Here is a 26,188-nt window from a genome sequence, read left to right as displayed (position 1 = left end):
ATGTCCCAATCAACAGGCATCACCAAAGATATCTGAGATTCATGGTAGGGGAAGATCATTTCCAGTTCAAATGTCTTCCCTTCGGAATCAGCACAGCACCTCGAGTCTTTTCAAAGATCTTGCTAGCTACCATCGCTGTTATACGTTTGAGGGGCATAAAATGTTTCCACTACTTAGACGACATCTTGGTAGTGGCCCGTGCAAGCGAAGAGTTAACAGCACAAGGCGAAGTGGTGCTGAAAATTCTATCCGCATTTGGCTGGATTATCAACAAGCAGAAAAGCCAGTTTATTCTCTCCCAAGAGATGGAGTACCTAGGGCTTGTTTTCAACACAAGCAAAGGGCAGGCCTCGCTACCACATCGCAAGATAGCTGAGCTAGTAGCCTGCTTGTGTCTACTCTGAAGACGGACGGGTCTGCCTGCTGTCCATTCCAGACAGAGCAGACAATCATGAATATTAAGGTATGGGGGAGATGTGGGGAGATGTGGACAGTACAGCATGGGGGGAGATGTGGACAGTACAGCATGGGGGGAGATGTGGACAGTACAGCATGGGGGGAGATGTGGACAGTACAGCATGGGGGGAGATGTGGGGAAATGTGGACCGTACAGTATGGGGGAGATGTGGACATTACGGTTAAAGTTAAACTAACTTTCTACGTTTTTCTTAAAGTTTAAGAAAAAAAAAATGTAAAAACTGTATGTGCGTTATAATTAATCGAAATGAGTCGATTAATCGATTAAAAAAAAAAAACGATTAACCGAACAGGAAAATTTTAATCAGTAACAGCCCTAATTTATATAGCTATAGAGTGATGCTTATTTGTGCAGATTGATCTACACCACTACCAAAGACATAGCCTCAAGCCATTGTGACCAGATGTTCTCAAATTTCCTCATAGAGTTCCTTCAGAAATACGTATGTTTTGCAAAGGAAACAATCCTATTTAGATCAAAAATTCAGATAAGGTAGGAGGATAAGGAGAGGTCCACTTAAGGGCAATTTGTCTAAGGGTCATAAAAAGGGCAAGCCTAATAGTATTTACGATAGGAGGAGTATAAATTGAAGAATCATGGTAACCCAGTAGGCATGTAAGTGGTTCCACCAAGATATTAAAATCCAATAGTATATAAGAGTACCAACCACCTCCGCCCAATATCTCTGGAGTTTGGGGCATCTCCACAGGATCAGTGCACCTGTGTTACCACACCTTCCACAGTTTGGGTCAGATCACAAACCTATAGCATCCAAAAATTCAGATGTTCTATATACCCTATGAAGGATGAAAATATGATTTAGTCTGATTGAGAAAGAGAGACACAAGGCAAAGATCAAAGAATATTATCCCAAACCTCTTCAGGAATAGTGCCAAGATCCTGTTCCCACCCAGCCCTAGAGCAAATGAGGAAGTTCAATAAGAACTTTTCTAACAATGTCTTGTATGTCACAGAGGTAAGACCCTTGGTTGACCTTGCTTGTATTATTTTATCCAGATTAGGGGTAGAAGGAAAAAGTACCTTGACTGAAGAAAATTTAACCTGTAGGGCATGGAGCAATTAAGGAAATTAAGGAAATTGAAAAAAAAAAACTCAGCTCTTCAAAGGTTTTGGGGAGATCGTTCTCATACAGCTGAATTAGAGTAATTATTCCAGATCTTTCCCATCTCTGAAAACCCTGAAGGGTCAAAAGTTTGGGAAGTCTACACATGCGATCGGTTATGACACCAGCCATTGGATGGTTTGACAGTTGGGTTGAGAGCACAACCGACGTGCCGGAAAGGTAACGGTTTCATGGATGGGTTTACTTCTGCTTTAAGTACCTGAATACACTATTGATCTTAGTAAAAATCCCTAGGGGTAGCCAAACAGAAGCATTATGTAAAAAAATACAAACACTGAGGCATTCATATCATCTTACCTAGATTAATACCACCGACTACCAATAACGGCAACTTATTCCAGTTTTTACTTTGGGTTTGAAATCTAGAGAGTAGTGTTAGTATGTTATCTGAAATATACGACTGCGGGGAAGGAGAAATAGTTATACCCAGGTTCTTTATGGAAGACACTACCTTAACCACTTCAATACCGGGCACTTAAACACCTTCCTACCCAGACCAATTTTGAGCTTTCAGTGCTGTCGCACTTTGAATGACAATTGCGCGGTCATGCTACACTGTACCCAATTGAAATTTTTATCATTTTTTTCCCACAAATAGAGCTTTCTTTTGGTGGTATTTGATCACCTCTACGGTTTTTATTTTTTGCGCTACAAATAAAAAAATACCGAAAATTTGAAAAATAAAATGGTTTTTTTTGTTTCAGTTTCAAAACTTTGTAAATAAGTATGTTTTCTCCTTCACTGATGGGCACTGATGGGGCTACACTGATGGGCACTGATAAGGCGGCACTGATGGGCACCAATGATGTGGCACCAATGAAGTGGCACTGATGAGGTGGCATTGATGGACACTGATATGTGGCACTGATATGCGGCACTGATGGGCGACACGGATGGGCGACACGAATGAACACTGATAGGTGGCACAAATTGGCACTGATAGCTGGCACGGATTGGCATGGATGGGCGGCACGGATTGGCATGGATGGGCGGCACAGATGGGCATGGATAGGCGGCACAGTTGGGCATGGATAGGCGGCACAGATGGGCATGGATGGGTGGGCACTGATAGGCGGCACAGGTGGGCACTGATAGGCGGCACATGTGGGCACTGATAGGCGGCACAGGTGGGCACTGATAGGCGGCACAGGTGGGCACTCATAGGCAGCATTGGTGTTATACTGTACTAATGGATGCCAATCAGTGCCAAACAATAATGCATGCCAATCAGTGATGCCCATTGTGGGCACTGATTGGCATCCATTATGGGCACTGATTGGCATCCATTGTGCTGACTGGCATCCCTGGTGGTCTAGGGAGGATTACCTTTTCCCTGGTGGTCTGGTGGCGTCCCTGGTGGTCCAGTGTGGGCATCCTCGGGGGGGCTGTGCTGATAATCGATCAGCACAGACCCCCCCTGTCAGAGGAGCAGCCGATCGGCTCTCCTCTACTCGCGTCTGACAGACGCGAGTGAGGAAAAGCAGATCACCGGCTCTAACCATTTAGACTGTGATCAGCCGTGATTGGACACGGCTGATCACGTGGTAAAGAGTCTCCGTCGGAGACTCTTTACCGAGATCATAGTTGCCGGGTGTCAGACTGACACCCCGCAACAACGATCGCCGCGATGCGCGCCCCCGGGGGCGCGCAGCAGCTCCTAATCCTGATCACGTCATATGACGTCCGATCAGGATTATGAAACCACTTTGCCACTGTCAATTGCCTATAGGGCGGACGGCAAGTGGTTAAAGAGGAAGTAAACCCCGATGGGTTTACTTCCTCTTTGTCTCCCTGCAAAGGTAAAGCACAATGGTCTACTATGCATTGTATAGTAGCCCATTATGTGTCACTTACCTGATACAGGAGCCAACGATGTCACCATTCTCCCCTGTAGCACAAAGCATCCATCTTCTTCCGGGTATCGCTGTTCCGGCTCTGTGAGTGGCCGGAGCAGCAATGACGTCACTCCGGCGCATGCGTATGGGAGCCGTAAGTGACGGCATGTTTGCCTTCACTTGCGGCATGCCCAGTGCACCTGCTCCATTGTCTATGGCGTGCAGGCACTATAGACAACGGTGCCCTATTTTTGTAAAATATCTCCTTAACCGTGTAGGTTAAGGAGATATTTATTGGACCTACAGGTAAGCCTTAATCTAGGCTTACCTGCAGGTCAAAGTGGTTTGTAAGGGTTTACAACCACTTTAAAATGAGACACATTAGATGGTAAAGAATCCAACAGGGAGTCCAGAGGTAATAGCATAGTTTTCTCCCAGTTTATACCAAGCCCAGAAAACCTGGCAAATGTTTCAACATAGTTCTGGATGAATGAATACTGGTTAGGGACAAAAGAACATTGTCAGCATATAACAATATATTTTCCTCCATAGTACCTTTAATCAGAACAGGGGCATGTGAAGGAGGTCATATCAGACAGGTCAAGGGCTCTATGGCAATGGCAAAGAACAAGAGAGACAATGGGTGCCCCTGCCTACTGCCCAGCCATAGTGTAAAAGTAGGAGATTGAAGACCATTGACCCTAATTGACACTCTTGGAGCAGTATACAACAACCAGACCCATTAGCCAAAGACCGAGCTAGACCAAACTTTTCAAGAATGGCCCACAAATAGGACCGCTCAATCCTCCTAATAAGTGGCTCCAAATAGCTTTGGAGGAACCCTGGATGAGAAAGGCTGGACTAGGCAGTCATATATCTGTAGCACTGATCCCCGAAGGAGCGGCTGGTATTGCTGGGCTTACCATTTATCTTCTGCACCTCGTGGTTCTTGTTTAGGGGTTCCCGAGGTTGATGGCCCAATAACTGCAGAGACCGACACTTGAATCCCTTTTTAGGAATTTTTATTTGCATGAAACGTTGAACAGAACACAGTCTCTCAGTCGGGAATAAAGGGTATTGGGTAGTAAAGCTCAGGTACCTTTGGAAACTGCTGACACTTGAACTGTCTCTCTAGATAATCCAGGGAATAGCCATTCGCAACTGGATATTTTAACTACCAGATAAATCCCTGTTTGTGGATTTAGCAGCCGACAGGTGATTCAAGCTTAACAAACTCTCTGCCACAGACTTGATTGTAGAACTTTAAGTTAGCACAGAAACTTAGGTATAACCGAAAGATGAAGTTAGGAACTTTCTTACAGTACCAGTATCTTGCAGCCGGTCCGGCGATACCGTAAGAATGCGTATTTACTTGGTGTCCTTTCATCTCAGCTTCCAGGCTCTTACCGAGCAGCCAGCCTCGTGCATGGCCCTCTTCTGAAGAGTCCTCCCCTGGTTGAGTTTTGAGTTGCTGGGCCTCTCCAAATCTGAGACGGCACCGGACTACCTTGAAATCCTCCTTCCAGTTACTGTGCCTCGGACTAGCCAGTCCCGAGACTTGGAAATGGATGGATCAGCACCCCAGGCCATGAGGGCCTCTGGCGGCTGGTCAGGAGGACCAGGACCATGGAGTCAGAACATACTTCTAGACCGAAACCCAGAACCACGTGATCTCAGCACCTGAAGTACCCTCTCCCGGAATACACAGCGAGACAATGCACCCACTGATTGGCTCAGAGAGAGAGAGATTGATACCCAATGCATCCAACCAGACTGCGTTCAGATGCCTGTCAGAGATGATACATACACCACTGATTTACATAATTTAACCCTAATGCCGTGTACACACGATCGGAATTCTCGTCGGAAAAAGCCCTGATGGTTTTCCTGACGGAATTCGGCTCAAGCTGTCTTGCCTACACACGGTCACATCAAATTTTGATCATTTATAACGTGGTGATGTACAACACGTATGATGTGACTAGAAAAAGGAAGTTCAATAGCCAGTAGCCAATAGCTTGTCTCGTAGTTGAATCTGAGCATGTGTGATTTTTGGCATGTCGGAATTGCATACACACAACCGGAATTACCGATAGAAAGTTTTTCTGTCGGGAAAATTGAGCACATGCGGAAATTCGGACAGCTAAATTTCCGATGGAGCATACACATGGTCGCATTTTCCGATGAAAAGCTCTCATCTGTCTTTTTCTGTCCGGAATTCCGATCGTGTGTACGCGGCATAAGACCCAACTATGGTCTTAGGAATAACTAAATTTACAAAACATAGCGTGTGCTCTTCAGGAGTACCAGCGCTACATATCTATCTATTCTATCCCGCTTGGAGGGAGTGGAGATGACCCGACTACCTTGTTTCCCCGAAAATAAGACCTAGTGTGATTGTCGGTGATGGCTGCAATATAAGCCCTACCCCCAAATAAGCCCTACCCTGCTTCTCCGAAAATAAGCCCTACCCTGAAAATAAGACCTACAAGGACTTTTTTTTTTTCTTTCAATTTAATCTTTATTACATTTTTCACAATATACAAACACCATTTTAATATAACATTACCAGCAATTCGGTGCGTATTCCTTCCTTTCAGGAGTCTGAGTTTTAAAATTCAAGGAAGGGGAGGGCCATAAAAATACATCCATACATCAAAAAAGAAATAAAGACAAAATCTAGACAGTACAATAACCCCTTTATCCCTCCTCAGCTTTTTTTACACTTCCAACATTTTCCTGTTAATATACCCCCCCCCTCCTTCCCTCCCTTTCTATCTTTACAACCCCCCCTCCCCTCCCCTCCAGTGTATATATTTTGTGCTTTTATCCTTCAATATAACATAAATGTGTTATAATAATTCAATAATTCCAATACCTTTAGTACACTCTACCCTGGTCCCACCCAGTACCCATCCCCCCCCCTACTCTACTCCCTTCCCCTATTGTGTTTTAGACTGGGGTATGCATCTCCACTATCCAATCTCGCCAGTTTCTGCTAAATTCTTTTAAATTATTTCGTTTTGCATATACTGCTCTCTCCTTACATAGATATTCATTTACAGCCCTCACCCAATCCTCTACTGTAGGAGCTAAATTTGATTGCCATCTCCTAGCAATCATTCTTCTAGCTTGGAATAGGCATCTTAGAATTACAATAGTTACTCCCTTTCTCTCTGCTTTCTCATCTCTATATCCTAAGATACACACTATGGGGTTTGATTCTATCGCCGTCCCAAAGACTCTACTTAGTATCTCTACCACTCCTTCCCAATATCTAAATAATTTGGGACATTTCCAGAGCATATGTATTAAGTTTCCTGTCCCCCCGCACCTGGGGCAGCAGTCATCTGCTCTCTTACCGAATCTAAATAATCTCTGGGGGGTATAGTATGCTCTATTAATTACCATCAAGTGGGAAATCTTATGGGGGGGAGAAACTGAGACCTTTGGGCATGCCTCTAGGATGTTTTTCCATTGCGCTCGTGTTATATTACCTATGTCTTGCTCCCATTTCCCCTTCTCGACCCTCCCTTTCCTCTCACAATTAATCTGTTCACCCAACTGGGCATAGAATTTAGATATTAATCCTTTAGTGGGTCCAACTTGTGCTACTAGATGTAACAAGGGCAGTTCTTCCCATGTTAATACTAAGTTTCCAAACTGGGTCTTTAAAGCGTGCCTTACTTGTAAATAAGCATAAAATGAGTTTTGTGGTATCTTAAATTCTTTTTGTAATTGCTCAAAAGATTTAATACCCCTGCCTCCATATAGCTGATTCAACCTTACAATACCACATTTTTCCCATTCTAAAATTTTTCCAACCCGCCATATTTCTTGTAGCTTCTTATTGTTCCAGAGGGGTGTAAACTTTGTTATTTCCCTATATCCCATTTTTTTTTTTAACTATATCCCATAGCTTTAGCATCATTTTTACTGTAGGACATCTACACTGGAATGAGTCCGCTTCCAAGGTCTCAATCAACGTTCTATGCGGGGAGCCTATTAATACTAATCTCCCATTTGGGGTTCCACCATCCACCTCTTCAATTCCCCCCAACTGTTGTAATTGGGACGACCAAAAATAGCACTCCGGGTAGGGGACTGCGAATCCACCTTCCTCTCCCGGTAGCTGGAGCGTCCGCAATCTCAATCTGGCCTGCCCTCCCTTCCATATTAATTCCCTAAACAGCATCTCGATCTTATTAAACCAACTTCTATTAATCCATATTGGGGTATTATGCAATATGTATAAAAGTTGGGGCATCCAGATCATTTTTATCAGATTACATCTGCCAGCCACCGAGAGAGGCATTCGCTTCCATATAGCAATTTTTTGTTTAAACTTAACCAATAATGGGACTAAATTATAATTTATATATTGCTTAGGATCCTTTGTCAAAGTTACTCCCAGATATTTCAGCCTATCCACCGTTGACATTTGGGGGATTCCCAGGGCTGTTTGCTGACCAGTTGGGTCTAACGGAAGACATTCTGACTTTTCCCAATTAATCTCCAGTCCTGTAAAGCCTCCAAACCCTTGCACCAATCCTATTGCTTTTGACAATGAGCACCTCATATCCCAGAGGAACAGCAGGATATCGTCTGCATAAAGAGAGATTTTTTCCTCCCCCGTTTTTCTCAAAAATCCAACTATTTCCCGGTTTGCTCTGATTGCACAGGCCAAAGGCTCTATAGCTAGTGCGAAGAGCAGGGGCGACAATGGGCACCCCTGCCTCGTCCCTCTCCCCAACTCTATTTTATCAGAGAACTCGTTATTCATTTTTAGTCTCGCGCTAGGTTTATCGTATAACATCCTAATCCAGCCTATGAAAAAGGGACCTAGGCCGAATTTCTCCAAGATTTTCCATATATATCCCCATTCTACGCTATCGAATGCTTTCATTACGTCCAATGCCACAACTGCCCCCGGGGTATCATTATCCGTTGGGATCTGTAGATTCAAGAAAGCTCTTCTAATATTTACACTAGTTGACCTATTGGCTATGAACCCTGTTTGGTCCATATGGACTAATCTTGCTATAACTCGATTAAGCCTAGTCGCTAAAACCTTGGCCAGTATCTTTGTATCAGTGCACAGGAGAGAGATTGGTCTATATGCTGCTACATCTAATGAGTCCTTTCCTTCTTTGTACAACAAAATTATAACTGCCTCCATCATTGATGGTGGCAATTTACCCTCCCCATATGCTCCTCTTAACGTCTCCAGAAGTTCAGGAAGCAGTATCTCGCCAAAGTTTTTATATACTTCAATCGGTAGCCCATCCGGCCCAGGCGATTTCTGATTTGGCATACTCGCAACTGCTTCCTGAAGTTCCTTCAACGTTATTGGGGCTTCCAATTCTTCTCTTTCTTCTTGTGTCAAACATGGTACCTCTAGGTGGCCTAAAAATGTTTCCATCTGCTCATCAATCCCCACTTTCTGTGCAGTATATAGTTTTTTATAGTATCCTCCAAATACTTATAAGGTCACTAATAGCCCCTAGGGTAAAACCTGGGAAGGTGGGGGAGGGAGCTAGAATGGGAGGGGAGGGAAGAATATGGGGGAGGTTGAGGGGGGGAAAAAATATATGGTGGCACTAAACGGAGTTCAGGAGATAATTCAAACAAAGAAAGGATACAAAGTTTGGGGTGGTAAAATCTGGGGTGGTAAAAAACAAGGAAAATCTGTTGGTTTCACGGGGAAAAATTGTAATAAACAACTATATAGTATAATTCACGTTAAGAGACACATAATATATGAAATAATGGTGATGATTAGTAAATTTATCATTATACTGGGGTTTAATAATGGGGGAGTTTGGTATAATCTAATTAAGAAGGTAGGGGGGAGGTGGAGGGTACTGGGGTACAAGTGGATCCCAGTAGTGTTTTCATTAGACTGTTCATTCCGTTCTCTCTCCTCCCGGCTCTATTTCGCCTTCCCATCTATTTTTGTTAATGCAGGATGGAAAAATTAAGGTAGGCTCCTGGAATGTGAGGGGCCTGGGGACGCAGGTGAAACAAAAAGCTGTGCTATCCATGTTGGAGGGATATGGTGTAGGGTTGTTATGCCTGCAGGAGACCCATTTAAATAGAGACACAATATACCGGCTGCAGAGTAGAAAATATCAATTTCAATACCATTCTGTTTACTCGACATATAGTAGAGGGGTGAGTGTTTTGGTAAGAGCGGGGGTGAATTTTGTATGTAAGCGGGTTAGCCTTGATGAAAAGGGTAGATACATTTTCTTACACTGTTTAATTGAAAATAGAGAATGTATGTTGGCAAATATATATATCCCCCCACCATTTAGAATGGAAGTGCTTTTTAAATTACAGGACTTCCTAGTTGGGATAGATGGTGTACCTATAATAATAGTAGGGGATTTCAATACGGTTTTAGATATTAAAATTGATAGATTCCCAGAAAAAATACTGGTGGAACCGGCTGGGCAGGGGAGAATGGGTCAGTACCTGGAAGAGGCAGGACTACTGGATCTATGGAGAACTGGGAATCCGGAAGTCCGGCAGTATAGTTGTCATTCGGCAGCGCATTCTACATTATCCAGGATTGATATGATACTGGGGAACGACCTGGCTCTACAAATGGTGGAAAAGATTGAATACCAGTCCAGGGGTATTTCAGATCATTCCCCAGTGATAGTAGCATTAAAAATGAGGGAACGAAGGGTACAGATGGCGTGGAAACTGAACCCGCTTTGGTTGGAACTAATAAAAAAAGGGACAGAAGAACGCCCTGAGAGAATTCAGTGGGAACTAAAAGAATTTCTAAAAAATAATCGGGGTACAGTAAGGTCAGGGATCCTATGGGATACTCTGAAAGCCTTTCTGAGGGGTCTTCTGATCCAATCAATAGCAAAAATAAATAGAAAGTCTAGGGAGCAGGAGGTAAGAATAGGGAGAGAAGTGTTAGAGGCTGAAAGAGATTTTATTAGTGACCCCATCCAGGGTAAAAAAAAAATCTGGTTAGACAAACAAGAAGAATTTAGGCTCATAACCCTGAAGAAAGCGGAGATACAACATATGCTCCAAAGGCAAGTCTCCTTTGCTGAAGGGGAAAGTATGGGAAAAATGTTGGCACAACTGGTGAAGAATAACACGGGCCCCTCCTCAATCCCGGCGATTAGGACATCTGAGGGAGAGGTTATAACCTACAAGGACTTTAACTAGGGCTTATTTGGGGGTAGGGCTTATATTGCAGCCATCACCGTGATCGCGCTAGGTCTTATTTTGGGGGGAAACAGGGTATAAGGATATACAGTACAAGGCCGTGTTCACACTACGAGACGTTTCTCGGAGCTGCAGTTCCTCTGATCTCCACAAGATGGTGATCTCACATCTACCCAGACAGGATCTCTATGGAAGATAGACAGGAAGTGATGTCAGGTACAGACAGGAAGATCCAGGTGAGAGGTGAGTCGGGAGGCATTATCAAGTGGCAGTAGAGGAGGTAATAAGATCTTATTTTCTATTTACACCCAGTAACCCCCCCCCCCGTCATGTCTGTCCTCTTCCTCCATAGTCACTGTGATGTCTTTTATCTCCAGCAGATGACGATACACACATATATAGTGTGGAAACCTAGATTAACCCCTTCAGGGGGCAGAACATTTCCCACTTGTGGGGCCGGAACATTCTCTGTATTTTGGAGATGTGCCACCTTTCCCACCAATCATCTTCTCCCCTCATCAGTTTACACTAATGGATTATACTACTTTTATTTGTGCCGGGAATTGAGACTGCTATGACATCACACTGACCTGACAGCTCCTCTTCCCAATGTCTCTCTATCTGGCACATTTCTTTTTGTTCGATGCTCTTAGGATGTGGGCAAACACTTTGCATCCTCACAAGCAAAACAGGACTGTTGTATTGATGCCAGAATTGTTTTACCTACATAGTGGGGGTCCTGTGTGGGTAAATTATACTTCAGACTGATGTGGGGCTTTAATAAAATGGACGTCTGAATGGAGAGGTGAGGAGGATTCTGGGAATATGATTTGATTTTACTATTTGTGTTCAGATCTAGAGTTTTCCTCCTGTGAAGTCTGGAGATCATATGACCATCACATTGCCTCCACCTCCCTCCCTGATAGAATAGAGAAATACAAAGAAGATTCTAGAAGTCACCAGAGAGATGATGGAGGAGAGGTGAGGAGGATTCTGGGAATTCTGGGACATTATCCAGTAACAGACAAGGGATGTGTCTGGATGGTGACTGTATCATTGTGTGTGTCAGGTTCCTATAAGGTGTCAGGATGTCACTGTCTATTTCTCCATGGAGGAGTGGGAGTATTTAGAAGGACACAAGGATCTCTACAAGGACGTCATGATGGACAATCAGCCGCCCCTCACATCCCCGGGTAAGAGGAGACTTTATTGTAAAGGAGAGAGCAGTACGGAGGGTCCACCTAGATTAAGGTGACCAGATTTTTAATATGAAATCCGGGGACATACTTTTTTTTTTACTAGTAATGGCAGCAATCAGCGACTCATAGCGGGACTGCGATATTGCGGTGGACAAATCAGACACTAATGCCGCGTACACACGACCGTTTTTCCCGTCGGAATAAATGCCAAAGGTTTTTCTGACAGAGTTACGACAGAGTTCCACTGAAACTGTCTTGCCTACACACAATCACACCAAATTCCGACTGTCTAGAAAGCGGTGACGTACAACACGTACGACAGGACTAGAAAAAGGAAGTTCAATAGCCAGTAGCCAATAGCTTCCGTCTCGTAATTGCTTCAGAGCATGCGTCATTTTTGATCTGTTGGAGCAGCATATAGAAGAGCGGTTTTCCTGATAGGAATTGGTTCAGTTGTAAATATTTAGAACATGTTCTATTTCTAGGTCCGTCACAGTTTTCAAAAAAAAAAAAAAGTCAGATGAGGCCCACGCACGATTGGAATATACGATGAAAAGATTCTGTTGGACTTTTTCTGTCAGACATTCCGCTCAGTGTACACGGCATTAGTGACACTTTTGACACTTTGCGGGAACCAGTGACGCTAATACAGTGATCAGTGCTAAAAATATGTACTGTCACTGTACTAATGACACTGGCTGGGAAGGGGATAACCTCTAGGGCAATCAATGGGTTAAATGTGTGCCTAACAACTGTTTTCCCACTGTGGGGAGGTGCTTTTACTAAGGGAAGACATGGATCCCTGTACCCGCTTTGCAGGAACACAGGAGCAATGTCTTCCACACTGAAAGAATGGCGAATTGCCTTGTTTACATAGGCAGACCACAAGGCGAGTCCGCTGATTGGCTCTGACCAGCACATCATCATCAGAAAGGGACACAGATAATGGAAAAAATACACCCCCCTAAGCTAGTAGGATTTTTTTTGATTCTGCACCGACTGTCTGCGAAAATTGCCCCAGCTCCTGTTGAAGTCAAATCTGGGGACAAAACCGGGGACAGACTTGGTCCGGGGACAGTGTCCTCAATTCGGGGGCTGTCCCCTGAAACCAGGGACATCTGGTCACCCTAACCTAGATCCCCCATCATCTGATAAACGCATAGAAACAATGTATTCAGTCAGTGTGTGTGTTTCCTACAGATGGATCCAGTAATGGGAACCCACCAGAGAGATGTCCCCGTCCTCTGTATTCCCGGGATTCCACACAGGAAGATCACACCATCCCTCACCATCATCAGGTAAATGATTGACAATTATTGGTAGGTATGATTTATATACAGTATGTTTGTTACAATGAATATTTAATTTTATATTTAAAGAGTGGAAACCCTGGGGATGATATTATTGATGTTAAAGAAGAATATAAAGAGGAGGATGAGGAGTATGGAGTGATGAAGGAGTTTTCAGAAGAACACAAGGATATGATGGAGCCACCAAATACCAGGAACCCACCAGAGAGATGTCCCCGTCCTCTGTATTCCCGGGATTCCACACAGGAAGATCACACCATCCCTCACTGTTACAAGGTTGGTGAGATGGAGCGTCTAGAACATGGACACAATGTGTGGATTTTTTATTTGAGCTTACATTTTACATTTGTTATTTTCTCATTCTCTTGGTTTAGGGTGAAGATCTGATAGATTTAAAAGTTGAGGTTAAAGAAGAAGAAGAGACATATGTGAGGAATGATCAGCCGTCTATGGAGGAGGATGGAATAGTGAGACTAATTATAAAGGAGGACACTCCTACAGAGATCAGCACAGGTGGGTCATTAACACTAAATACATTCCTCCACCCATACTGCTCACTGATTGGTCCAGAGTAGGGCAAATACTAGGTGGTATCAGCCTATAATTCCCTGGTCACTTTCCTGAGCTGTGTTCCCCGTCCTGTATTCCTGTATTTCTCTTGAATAATCTTCCTTCTCTGTGCTGCAGACACAATTTATGTATCTAGACTGGATTTATGGAGATTCCGGGGTTCAGCTGGCGGCAAAGTGTTGATTTTTTTTCCCAATAGGAGTAAATCAATGTAGGGATCTGGGGTATGTACTTTGGGTCTTCTGCCCCATGCCCGGGTCTAACAAGATAGAGCAGTTCGGTTGGAGGGATATGTCTGTATAGAGTTGGGCAAAGAGTTCAAACCACTCATTCGGATACAGCGTACCTTCGGTGTACGATATGATTCTCGCCTGTGTTTGGCGAGCTCGCACTAGACACATCTCCCACGCAACCCTGTCCCCTCTACCCCCCCCCCCCCCCCCCCACATGTCTTTCTTCTAGTCTCTCTTTCCTTACTCTCCTCCCCCTTCCTTTTAACTTCTCTCTGTTTTTCCTTGTTCACTACATTAAATTATAAAACTGCTCGGGCCGGTTCGGGACCCTTACTGGAATGACATTATTGGATAAGCAGTACTGGGGGAATTAAGACCACTGGAGGAACCCCGATTGGCAGCATCTTAGCTTGTCCTTAGGAGGCCGTGCACTGTCTCCAACCATAGCACACCCCTGGGATACTGTATTACGTAACTGACTGTGTATACCCAGATATGCATACGCTTTAACTGACTGATTGTACCCAGTGATTTGTACCCGAACCTGTTCTTGAAATAAATAAAATAATTGTAAAAAAAAAAAAAAGAGTTCGAACCAAGCAAAAGTTTGGCCCAAACATTGCCTGTTCACCCATTCAGCAAACACCCAAATTTATGCGCCGTTCAGTGTGATGTCCCCCCACCGAATGCCCCACAATGCACTGCGCAGTGCATTCTGTGGCCCTAATTGGATGAAGCAAGGCGCCTGACCTCTGGTTATGTGCAAGGCTGTGCCCAATCAGGTCACAGAGCACTGTCAGAGCCATAATTGAACAAAGTCATGATGACTTTGCCCAATCAGTGCTCGTAGTCCCACCCCACACATAAAAGGTTTCTTTCCACAAGAACCTTTAGCAGTGTGTTGTTGGAGTGGACATCATTGTCATTATACAATACAGCATTACATAACATTTAGTGCTGTATAGCAATTTTTTTTTGTTTGATGTTTTTCCCCTGCCTGCCCCTTTTTTTTAATTGTCAGACGCAGTTATTCTGACTGCAATGTTGGTGTTCCCCCTTTTTCATTTTTCTTATTGATTTTACATTTTTGCCATAGTTACATAGAAGGCGAGGTTGAAAAAATACAGTCCATCAAGTGTGATTATATGTCAGTATTACATTGTATATCCCTGTATGTTGCGGTCGTTCAGGAGATTAATCATTTTTTGAAATTAGCAATGCTCCCCGCTAAGACCACAGCCTGTGGAAGGGAATTCCACATCCTAACCACTACAGTAAATAAACCTCCACACGGTTTAAGGTTAAACCGCTTTTCTTCTAGTTTTAGTAAATGGCCGTGTGTCTTATTAAATTCCGTTTTGAGGAAAAGCTTTATCCCTATTTTGGGGTCACCAGTACAGTATTTTTTTTTTTTTAACACAGGTAATGTTTATTGAATGAACTGTACATTACACTTGGAAATGCAAAATACACATCATAGACAGGAACACAGTAAAACAGGGTATACAAATTATACTGGTATATCCTCAGAAGTATATCCTAGGTAGGGAATCTTCTCATCCAAGTTGTTATCCATTTACTTCAATGTTTGAACCAAATCAAAGACTAACTTTGTCTGCAAGCTTCATACGAGTCAGTGTAGCTTATATAAAGAGGAACCAACAGGAGTACCAACTTCGATCTCCAGGTTCCTTTTATAATAAAGAGGGGAGGGGGAAGAAGCGGGGAGAGAAGGGAAAGAAAGGGGGGGAAGGGAGGGAGAGGGGTGGGGGGGGTGAAGGGTCCCCACAAGAGAGCAGTCTGATAGCTAACAATCGGAACCGTGGGGAAACTGAAGGAAAGGGAAAATAAATTAGGAGGAAGTCAAGTGAGTGGGGAAAGGACTGGGCCTAATATCATTCTGCAGAGTTTGACGCCTCCATGTGCCAGAATCTCCTGCAATGAGGGGTAAGGTCGAGACACCTGATGTCTCCTAAGGCAGAATATCAGAGTGCATTTATAGTGTAAGGTGTCTAGCTTCCACCCAAGCCACCCATATTTTGTCGAACTTCTGGGGGCAGTTTCGACCCATGTAGGTGAGTTTGTACAATGGCAGTATCGCATTTACCTGGGCTCGCCACACTTTTGCCATAGGGGGATCTGGTATCTGGTAGCTTCCATCTGAACAAGATCTCTTTCCTGGCATAATAGGCTGTATAAAACAAGAATAGTTTGGTATGTTTAGTGGTTGTCAGATTGTGATACCCAGGAGGAACACCAGTGGGTCTATATCTAGGTGCAGTCTCGCTACTCCATTTATATCCGCCACCACTGCTCGCCAATCAGTCTGAAGGATTGGGCACGACCAAACCACATGAAAGAAAGTCCCCACAGACTGGAACATATATGCATTTGGAACATGTATCCTCCATTGCTGGATAAATAGTGGACAGTCTGTGTGGAGTATAGTACGCTCTATGCAGAAACTTCAGCTGCACAAACCTGTCTCTTGCCGAGATCATAAGTGGAATGCATTGCTGGAAACCCTCTGACCAATCCCCCTCAGTCAACTCCGGGATATCTAGTTGCCATTTTGTGAACAATGGAAGCATTTTGGAGGTGTCTTTACATGTAAGTCTAAAGTATATGGAGGACAGTGTACGATCTATGTCAGTAGCCGTGAGCAGGGATTCAACTGAGTGGGTAGCGAGGTTTATCCCGTTGGGGGACTGTGCTCGGGCAGCATGCCTAAGCTGCACAAACCTAAAGAACATCCGGGGGGGGGGGGGGGGGGTGTTGATATTTGCTTTTCAGTTCTGCAAATGAGAGGAGATGACCCTCCTTAAAAATATGGCGCAATGTCCGGACTTTGTACCTGGCCCAAACCTGAGGGTCTGGAACAGATTGGAAGTGTGGCATTGTGGGGTTACCCCACAGCGGAGTATATGGAGCGATGGTATTTCAATTGTTAAGGTATAGAGATACTTAACCTTCACCGTCGCTTTCATGGGTGTGGTAACTGGGGGATTGTATTTCGGACCTCTGTACACCAGATTACTAAATTCAGAGTACGAGAGTAGAATCGCTTCCTCTAGATTAACCGCTGGGTTAGTGATGTCCTAAGTGAACCACCAGCACACAGAGACCAACACCGCTGCCCAGTAGTATTTCTTAAAATTTGGTAGGGAGAGGCCTCCTTCCGTAAGTGATAACTGCTATGTGTGTTTAGCTACTCTGGGTGCTGCCCCCGCTCAGACAAAAGAGGTGATAGCTTGGTCCAATTTGACAAAGAGTTTGGGATGGGGACTGGGGTATGACGGAAGGCATATATAAATTTAGGGAGAAAGGACATTTTAATTAGGTTCACCCTCCCCACCAGGGTCAGTGGAAGTGTCTACCACACCAAGCAGCGCTGAATAAATTGTTGTAGGATGGGGTAGATATTATCAACCAGGTAGCTCTGTAGATCAGTTTGTACCTAGATATTTGAATCGCGTAACCCTTTTGAGAGGGGGGGGGCCTGTCTGTGTGGGGGCCACCTGTCAGCGATCTTTCCCAGTTCACTCTGACCCCAGAAAACACACTAAATTAGTCAATAATGGACAGGGCTGCTCTCAGAGACTGTTGGTCGTCATGAAGGTATAAGAGCATGTCGTCGGTGTATAAAGAGATTTTTTCAGTTAGGGGAGGGAATTAAATGCCTCTCACCTCCGTTGCAGCTCTGAGAAGCACCGCCAGCGGCTCGATCGCCAGGGCGAAAAGAGCCAGGGAGAGTGGGCAGCCATGCCTGGTGCCAGGTGGAGGGGAAATAAGGCCGATAAGACACCATTTGTACGGACTCTGGCCGTTGGGTTTGAATATAATAGACACAACCACTGTATAAATGTAGGTCCTATTCCAAATTTACGCAAAATAAGCCATAGGTATTCCCACTCCACCGAATCAAAGGCTCTTTCTGCGTCTAGGGAGGCCATCACGTTAGCCTCCCCATCAGCAGCCGGGCTCGCAATCACAGTATACAATCTTTGCAAATTAATATCCGTTCCCTTGCCTGGCATGAAGCCGGTCTGATCTCCGTGTTGAGCCGGGTTGCCAAAGCCTTTGTAAGGATTTTTGCATCCACGTTAAGGAGTGAAATTGGCCTGTACAAGGAGCAAAGTTCAGGGTCCCTGCCAAGCTTAGGAACCACCACAGTAACAGCTCTGGACATAGAAGGGGGCAGGGAGGCAAAGGAAGCAGACAAGACCTCAAGTAACCTGACGGCAAGTGTTTCAGCGTGTGTCTTGTAGAATTCTACAGGGAACCCGTCATCTCCCGGGGTCTTTCCCGACTGAAGGGAGCTAATGGCATTTTGGAGCTCTTTGAGGGTAAGTGGAGCGTCACGTCTCTTACAGGCCACCTCAAATAAGGAGGGCAACTCAATGGCCTCTACGCATGTTTGAAGCTCATCGGCAGAGTATTGCACTCTGGACATATATATATATAAAAAAAAGGCTTCCCCCTGAGTGGGTGGGATTTTAAATGACCATCAACTCCGGACACAAATGGACACAATAATATACAATTTTTATTCATAAATTACACAATGTACATAATATTACCAGGAAGTGCAAATGGGCTAAACAATGTCCTCCTGGTATATTAATAAATAAACAAACATATATACAGAACAAAATATGATTAAAATAATGCTTGTCCTATATCACCCACACCCGACGCGTTTCCAGTTGCTGATAATTCAGAACCTTCATCAGGGGTGAACAAACTTGATGATATAGCAATCTAGTGAGGTGTAAGTTTGAGGATCAAAATGCCTGCCATTTAGAAAAATATAAGTATGTCTGAAGAGTACTTCAAATACTATCGAGATGTCAACCAAGAACAGGATGTCCTGCAAATTACTTCCAGATCAGTTAGATGGATTCTATGGCAAGGGGGGTTTTTGTTTCTGTGTGAGACATTAATTGGAACAAACAATGGCTATCTGGATGTTTCAAGTCCACCTTCATGTGTGTGTCAAGCTGAATTAGCATGTATATGACTTGCACCCAGGGTTGCCTTGTCCCATTCCCAGGAAATAAGCCCAAAAGGAAAACTGGAAGCTGTAAAACGAGGCAAAACAATTATTTATCTCTCTGGGATCAGACAGCAACCGTCACGAGGCATATTTAATATTGGCCATAGAGGCCGTCATTGTTTGCTCCCTAGACAGCCATGCTAGGAGTCGTCCGGTCCGCTCACCCTGCTCAAATATACGCTGCGCTTGGTGTAACCGCAACTTCTTTGTGGTCGTTACCCGAAGGAGCGCCACTTCATGTACGGCACACTGCAGAACCATCCTATGGGTCTCGTCTCTGCTAGCAGAGTATTGAGCCTCTAAGTCAGCAGCCCTATGCTCAGCCTGGAGCAGTGCCCCTCCAGTCTGATGTTGGGGGCGACTTATGGCTGTCTGGTAATGCTCTCTAGCGTGAGATTTAAAATTCTCCCAACTAGAAGCGGGTGATGTGGCGGGCGGATTGGCAGTTCAAAATTCCTGCACAGCCAACTCTGCTCCTGGGACTATACGATCGTCTGAGACCCAGAATCGTGACAGTCACCAGAGGCAGTCGGTGGGAGCGGGATTCACGTTTCAGATATACCCTTAGGCAAGTGGGAGATCTCCTGCACCTTGGCAAGAATAGAACTAGTGGCGAACACCAAATCAATGTGAGACTTGGCTCTGTAAGAAGCTGATTGGCAGGTGTAGGCTCTTGGGAGGGGATTCTTCCACCGCCAGACATCCGTGAGATCAAATGTGGATGCCCACTTAGAAAGGGGGATTCCACAGTTGTGTCCAGAGTTAGCCTATCCATATTAGGACAGGGAGGCATGTTAAAATCACATTATCAGTGGAACAGCTTGCTACAAATTTGGTGACTTTATTTAATACCAGCAGTGATGCCGGCAGGGGTATATAAAGCCCCACTGCCACCATAGGCACATTTGCAATAACCACATGGAGTACTACATAAATACCGTTGGGATCCAAGTGCAGGTCCAGCAGTGTAAAGGATAGGTTCTTGTGGACTAGTACACTTACCCCCCTGGCATATAAGGAATATGAGGGTCTCCTGTAGTATACAAATATCTGGACGGTGACGTTTAAGAAAATTAAAGACTAGTGAACGTTTTACTCGGGAGTTCATCCCCCAAATGTTCCATGATATTAATGTTATGGGGGCCATGGCAACTCTGGACAATTTGAGTCAGCCTGCAGGAGTAGTGCACTCAAATCCCTAGGGGGGAGAACCCAACCCATCCTCCACAGCACAGCAAGAAGCATTGCATAGGTTAGTGACCAACATTGTAAACCAAGAAAACAGTACATTTTACATACCTGTGAATAACTAATATAACATTTCCCCTTCAAACTTAACCCCCCCCCCCCCCCCCCCCCAAACCAGGGTGTGCCTGTTCCCAAAAACTAAACATGGACACAGACCAGTTGGGGTCATGAACCAGAGGGCTTTAAAGTAGGTAACGTCCACTCAAAGCACAGAAGTCCAAGTCTAAAGAAGATGTGCCACCATCAAGCGGGAATTCAGAGTTTTTTCCCGGCCAAGACCAGGGGCACATACTTGAGAAATAAACTGTAAATACACGAAGATACTCAGTGCCAGAGAAAGGCGAGTGAGTGTGTCAATACATTGCAACCAGGAGCTGGAAGGCAGCCGCAAAAAGTAAGCATCAGCCAAGGACTGCAACCGTCTGGTCAGCAGCTTCCCCATCAAACGGTCTTGTAAGGGTCTCCGCCTCCACACCAACACCCCAACAACTAGTGAGGCAGCCGGGTGGCAAAAGTCAGGGTAGTCAATGGAGTTCCAGGGTGAAAGGTGGAGATTCACTACCCACAAGTAGACCGTGTGCCATGTAGTGTTCCCATCAGTTATCTGGTTGTGTAGGGGAGAGCCGCCGAGCGAGGGCCCCGGGGATCCACACTGGGCACAAGCAGTACCATAAGGAAGCGCCTCCGCCGGGCCATATTTATAGTCAAGGGGGTAAATACATGTTAGCACTTGTTCAGCGAGGGTTCCCCCGGGGCAAACAGGGCTGGATAGCAGAGTATCCTCAGGGAGCAGTTAGCAAGTATCAGGTTATTATCTCCACTAGTGACGGGGCAGAGTGTTCAGCCACTGCGAGGCCTCATTGGGGGAGGTAAAGAACCCGGACACTCTCACAATCTTGTACATGGAGCCGGGCAGGAAATGGCATACTGTACCACAATTCCTTGTCTCTGAGGGCTTGTTTCACTGCATCGAATGACGCTGCTTCTGGGTGTCCACCGAGAAGTCTGGAAAGAACATCAGGTGGGCCGCCTCATGCCGAATGTCCTCCATCTTGCGAGCTTCTCGAAGTATCAGATCCTGGTCTCTGAAGCTTACCAACTGAAATATAAATGTGCGGGGTGGAGCCCCTGGAGGACCCCGGGTGGGTGGCATCCTGTGGGCCCTCTCAATGGCAAAATATGGCTAGAAGGCTGCCTGGGGGAAAAGTGATCGGAGCAGCTGCTCTGTGTAGGCAAACGTGTCAGACCCCTCAGGCAGTCCGATTATCCTCAAATTGTTACACCGATTTAGATTTTCAGAATCCTTGGCTCTCGCCTCCAGATGTTTCACCCTCACTTGCAGGGTATGAAGGTAAGCCGAATGATCCCTGACCGTGTCCCCCACCCGGCGCTCCACCTCAGTAACCTGCTGTCTCACCTTCTCAAAGTCCTGCCTGATGAGGCCAATCTCCAGCTGCACAGTGTCTATCTTTAGTGGTGAGGGCAGTGAGGGAAGACTGACAGCCCGTGATGGCTTCCATTAAGACAGCGAAATTGCTCTGCTCCATAAGAGCGGGCTCCGGACCTTTCATCTGAGTCGCCATGCTGTGCACTGCTCCCACGTGTGCAGCGGCACCTTCGGGACTAATCTGAATATTTCTCAGGCTGCAATGCTCAAAACGCCGCCGGCTCCTTGTCCGCATCCGCATGGGGAGATCAGGAGAGTCTTCAGGTGGTCATGGGGGTTATCGGGATGGATTAAAAGGATATATTCCCCGCGATGGCTGCAGAGCTTCTTGACTAGGTGTCCTGCACCGTTGCATCTTGGTCACGCCTCCAGGATGGTATTTGTACATTGAAATCATATCCCCTCTCTCGGCCAGACCAGAGTCTTGTAGAGGGGGAGAATTATCATTTTATCTCTGGAGTTAATCCCCTTTTTAATTCAATCTTATTTTATTGAAATAAAAGAAAGGACATGTTAGAGAAGCAAAAGAAAAAAAAAAGTACATAATAATCCAACATATTTGTTTCACCGTGATACATAACCAGAAAAACAGAAAAGTCAAACTCTGCTACAATGGGGTCAGACCATCTCTATGTTAATAGGAGTTCTTGGGGATCGGTTTGTGTAGTATGATGTAAGAGCCTGTAAGCCCACAGTGTCTATTACAAGGTAAAGTAAATATGAGTGCACCACTATCCTCTCAATGAGTGATGCCCACTCATTACAATTAAACTAGGGCTGTTGTTCCCATTCTGTCCACGTCTCTTCTTGGGGGGGAGCACTGTATGTGCCCCCATCCCGGTCTAATGAACTGGAGGTCTTGAATTAATCAGGTGTTGTTGCCCCATGTATAAGAAAGGGGGAAGAGAGTAAAGGAAGAAGGGTCAGGACAGTAAAGAGCGTTAGGGTTAAAGAAATAGGTATTCCACCCTGGTAACACAGGTGTATCGGTAGAATCCTCTGTGGCCCATGAAATAAATTCTGATGAATATCGAAACATAGACCACGAGGTCCAGGTCTTGGAAAATTGCTCCTCCCTACCCATTTCCTGCGACAACATTCGTTCCAAACTATTAATTCGGTCCACTTCAAGTGCCCAATCCCCCAGGGAAGGCATGTCCATCGACCGCCAATGTCTGGGCAACACCGTTCTAGCGGCCGCCAAAAAGTGTCACAGAACGTCCTGTTTGACTTAAATGGTCCCGGGAGCAGAGATAGCAGAACTAGCTCAGGAGAGGGTGTAATTGAGGTTGCCATGAGTCTGCAATACAAGTCTAAGATCTTTTGCCAGAACTTTCTCACAGGGGGGCATTCCCACCAAATGTGAAGTAAGGTTCCCCTAGATGACAAGCAACGCCAGCAAGTATCCGGAAGCGCCGAGTTCATCCTGTGCAAAGTCAAAGGGCACCTGTACCAACGGGTCAACAGTTTAAACCCCTTTTCTTGAGAGTTGGAGGCTAGAGACATTTTATGAGTCAGTATGAAGCACTTCTGCCAGTCTACAGGTGAGGTGGAGTGGCCCAGGTCTTCCTTCCATGCCTGTGTGTAAGGGGGAAGGTCAGGGTTGTAAGCCGTATGCAAAAGAGAATACATTTGAGAGACTACATGTGCAGGAGGGGTGTCCTGAAGCAGCATGTTCTCCAAGTTCGTTAGGTCAGTGAGTAAATTGGGTAAAGATGGGAAGGTGCGAATGAAGGATATCACCTGTTGCCTCTGCAACCAATGCCTCGAGGTACTAGCAGATGAGTCGGAGGGAATGTCTTGAGTCAGAGAAGGGTCTGAGCGTAGGACTTGAGCAAGTCGCCTATGGTCCTCCTTACACCAAGGTCCAAAATTCACTCCCCTTAGGGCCGGTGGAAAAGCCGGATTCCCAAACAAAGGAGTCATGGGTCCCTTCAGGGGAGATAGGGTCTTGGAGGAATTCATTCGGGTCCATATTTGTATGGTTTGTCGGGTGAGGTCGCTCAGGGTTTCCTCTCCTTTCAGGAATTCAGTGGGCGTCCACGGCAATGCACAAAGATCTATTGGATTAATATGGCTCTCTATCTGTACCCACAATTTGGAGGAGGAATGATGAAACCAGTTAAGTATACGCGTGAGCACAGCTGCTCTATACTATATGGAGGCGTCTGGAGCTCCTGCTCCGCCACGAGACTTGGGGAGCGATAAAGTCTTATAGCGTATCCGGGGACGAGCCCCTCCCCAGATGAAGGAGGAGAATAGTTGGCGGAGCTTCTTAAAAAACCAGGAGGGTATGGAAATGGGAATTGTTTGGAACAAATAGAGAAACCGAGGGAGGACGTCCATTTTTAGGGCATTCACTCTTCCTAGCCACGATAGGCATTTTTTTGCGTAGTTCGAGAGATCAGTCTTGGTTCTAAGCATGAGGGGTGCAGAATTCAGAGAAAATAATTGGGATCTCTCCCTGGGTATTTGGATTCCGAGGTAGCGGGTGGAGGTAGATCCAGTTTTAAATGGATACCTATCAGATACCTGGTGGAGGACCTCCTGGGACAGGGAGATGTTCAGGATTTCTGATTTAGTATGGTTTACTTTAAAATTGCTCAACTTGCCAAACCTCGTGAATTCCTGCATTATATGTGGTAATGATATGTGGGGTTGGGTTACAAACAATAGCAGGTCATCCGCGAAGAGTCCCAGTTTAGAATGAGTGGGACCTGTCGATACACCGGAGATGTTGGGGTTATTGCGTAAGGCTATTGCTAGGTGTTCCATGACAAGGACATAGAGAAGGGGGGATAGAGGACATCCCTGTCGTGTCCCATTATGAATGGCAAATGTAGGAGACAGTGAACCATTTACCTGAATTCTGGCGGAAGGTGAGGAGTAAAGGGACATAATTCGGGAAAGCATTTTAGGACCCAGACCTATCTGTTGCAAGGACATCTGAAGGAATTTCCAATTGACCCGGTCAAATCCTTTCTCGGCATCGACTGTCAAAAGGCACAGAGGGATTTCATGGGTGCGGGCATAGTCGGTAAGAAGCAGTGTTTTCAGGGTGTTATCTCTTGCCTCGCGCCCACTAACAAAACCCACCAGGTCTAGATGTATAAGGCGGGGGAGTAGCGGTTGAATTCTAGTAGCTAATATTTTGGCATATATTTTCAGGTCCACTCCAATTAACGATATGGGCCTATAATTTGAACACAAGGTAGGGTCTTTGTCTGGTTTTGGGATAATGGTAATGTGGGCATCGAGTGTTTGTGGAGGAAACGCTGAGCCTTCCGATAGGGAGTTATACACCTTAGTCATAAAGGGGGTCAGTAGAGGAGCAAACGTCTTGTAGAATTTAGGGGTAAAACCGTCGGGTCCTGGGCTTTTACCGGAAGGGGTGCCCGCTATCGCCCCCACTACCTCGTCCGCTGTGATTACTTGCTCTAGCTCCTCTATAGTATCACCATCTAATCTAGGGAGCTCAGTTTCCTTGATATAGGACTGTCCGTCAGGTGCAGGGGTGCAGGATGGGCTAGAGGTGACGTCGGATGGTAGGTTGTATAGTGTTTGGTAGAAATCTCTGAATGTTTGCGAGATCATGGAGGGCTCGTTAAGCATTTCTCCAGAAGGGGCCCGAATATGGGGTATAAAAGTGGAAGACGTTTTTGGGTGAAGGGTGCGGGCCAATGGTCTACCGCATTTGTCTCTGAATCGGTACTGATGTAGGGCCAGTCTGTCCGTATAAGTACGAGCTGAGGCCTCATACAGGTCCTTGAGTTGGGACCGGGCCAACGAGACTTCCGTCATAGTCACCTGTGTAGGGGCTCGTTTATGTTGGGTCTCAAGGTCCCGAAGCTTTTGTGTTGCTGTGGTTATTGCAGCTGAACGAGTCTTTTTCAAGCGGGTCCCCTCCTGGATGAAGATTCCTCGCAGGACAGCTTTAAGTGCCTCCCATTGTAAAGGTGGCGAGGTGGTGTCCGAGGCATGATCCGATAAGAAATTAGAGATGGTTTCTGAGACCTTGTGGGAACACTCAGGGTTTGTTAATCCCCTTTTTAATGCATGCCAATATTATGTTTGCTTTCTAAGCAGCAGCTTGGCATTGCATGCCATCGTCTATCATCTACTAGGAACCCCAGGTCCTTTTCCATCCTGGATTCCCCCAGAGGCTCTCCACCTAGTGAGTAGATTGCATTCATATTTTTGCCACCCAAATGCATTATTTTTCATTTTTCTATATTTATACCTTATTTGCCCACCCCATTATTTTTGTTCAGATCTTTTTGCAAGGATTCCACATCCTGCAGAGAAGTTATTTCCCTGCTTAGCTTAGTATCGTCCGCAAATACAGAGATTGAGCTGTTTACCCCATCCTCCAGGTCGTTTATGAACAAATTAAATAAGATTGGTCCCAGCACAGAACCCTAGAGAATCCCACTTTCCACCCCTGACTATTCCGAGTACTCCCCATTTATCACCA

The 26,188-nt window shown here is 45.4% G+C and overlaps 1 protein-coding gene across 1 annotated transcript in view; it reads left to right on the top strand.

Moving 5' to 3' along the window:
- LOC143986873 (uncharacterized) overlaps nt 1-26,188 on the top strand; it is a 207,211-nt gene that overhangs the window by 176,786 nt on the left and 4,237 nt on the right. The window contains exons 22-28 of the mRNA XM_077485280.1: nt 833-920; nt 10,895-10,931; nt 11,505-11,632; nt 11,721-11,844; nt 13,051-13,148; nt 13,230-13,436; nt 13,535-13,673. Of these exons, the coding sequence (XP_077341406.1) occupies nt 833-920; nt 10,895-10,931; nt 11,505-11,632; nt 11,721-11,844; nt 13,051-13,148; nt 13,230-13,436; nt 13,535-13,673 (821 nt within the window). The remainder of the gene's footprint in view (nt 1-832; nt 921-10,894; nt 10,932-11,504; nt 11,633-11,720; nt 11,845-13,050; nt 13,149-13,229; nt 13,437-13,534; nt 13,674-26,188) is intronic.

Source organism: Lithobates pipiens, unplaced genomic scaffold, assembly GCF_037356315.1.
Source record: "Lithobates pipiens isolate NorthernLeopardFrog02 unplaced genomic scaffold, aLitPip1_a1.2 Scaffold_18, whole genome shotgun sequence".
Taxonomy (NCBI): domain Eukaryota; kingdom Metazoa; phylum Chordata; class Amphibia; order Anura; family Ranidae; genus Lithobates; species Lithobates pipiens.
Note: the sequence above shows the minus strand (reverse complement) of the source record. Positions and strands in the feature narration are given on the sequence as shown.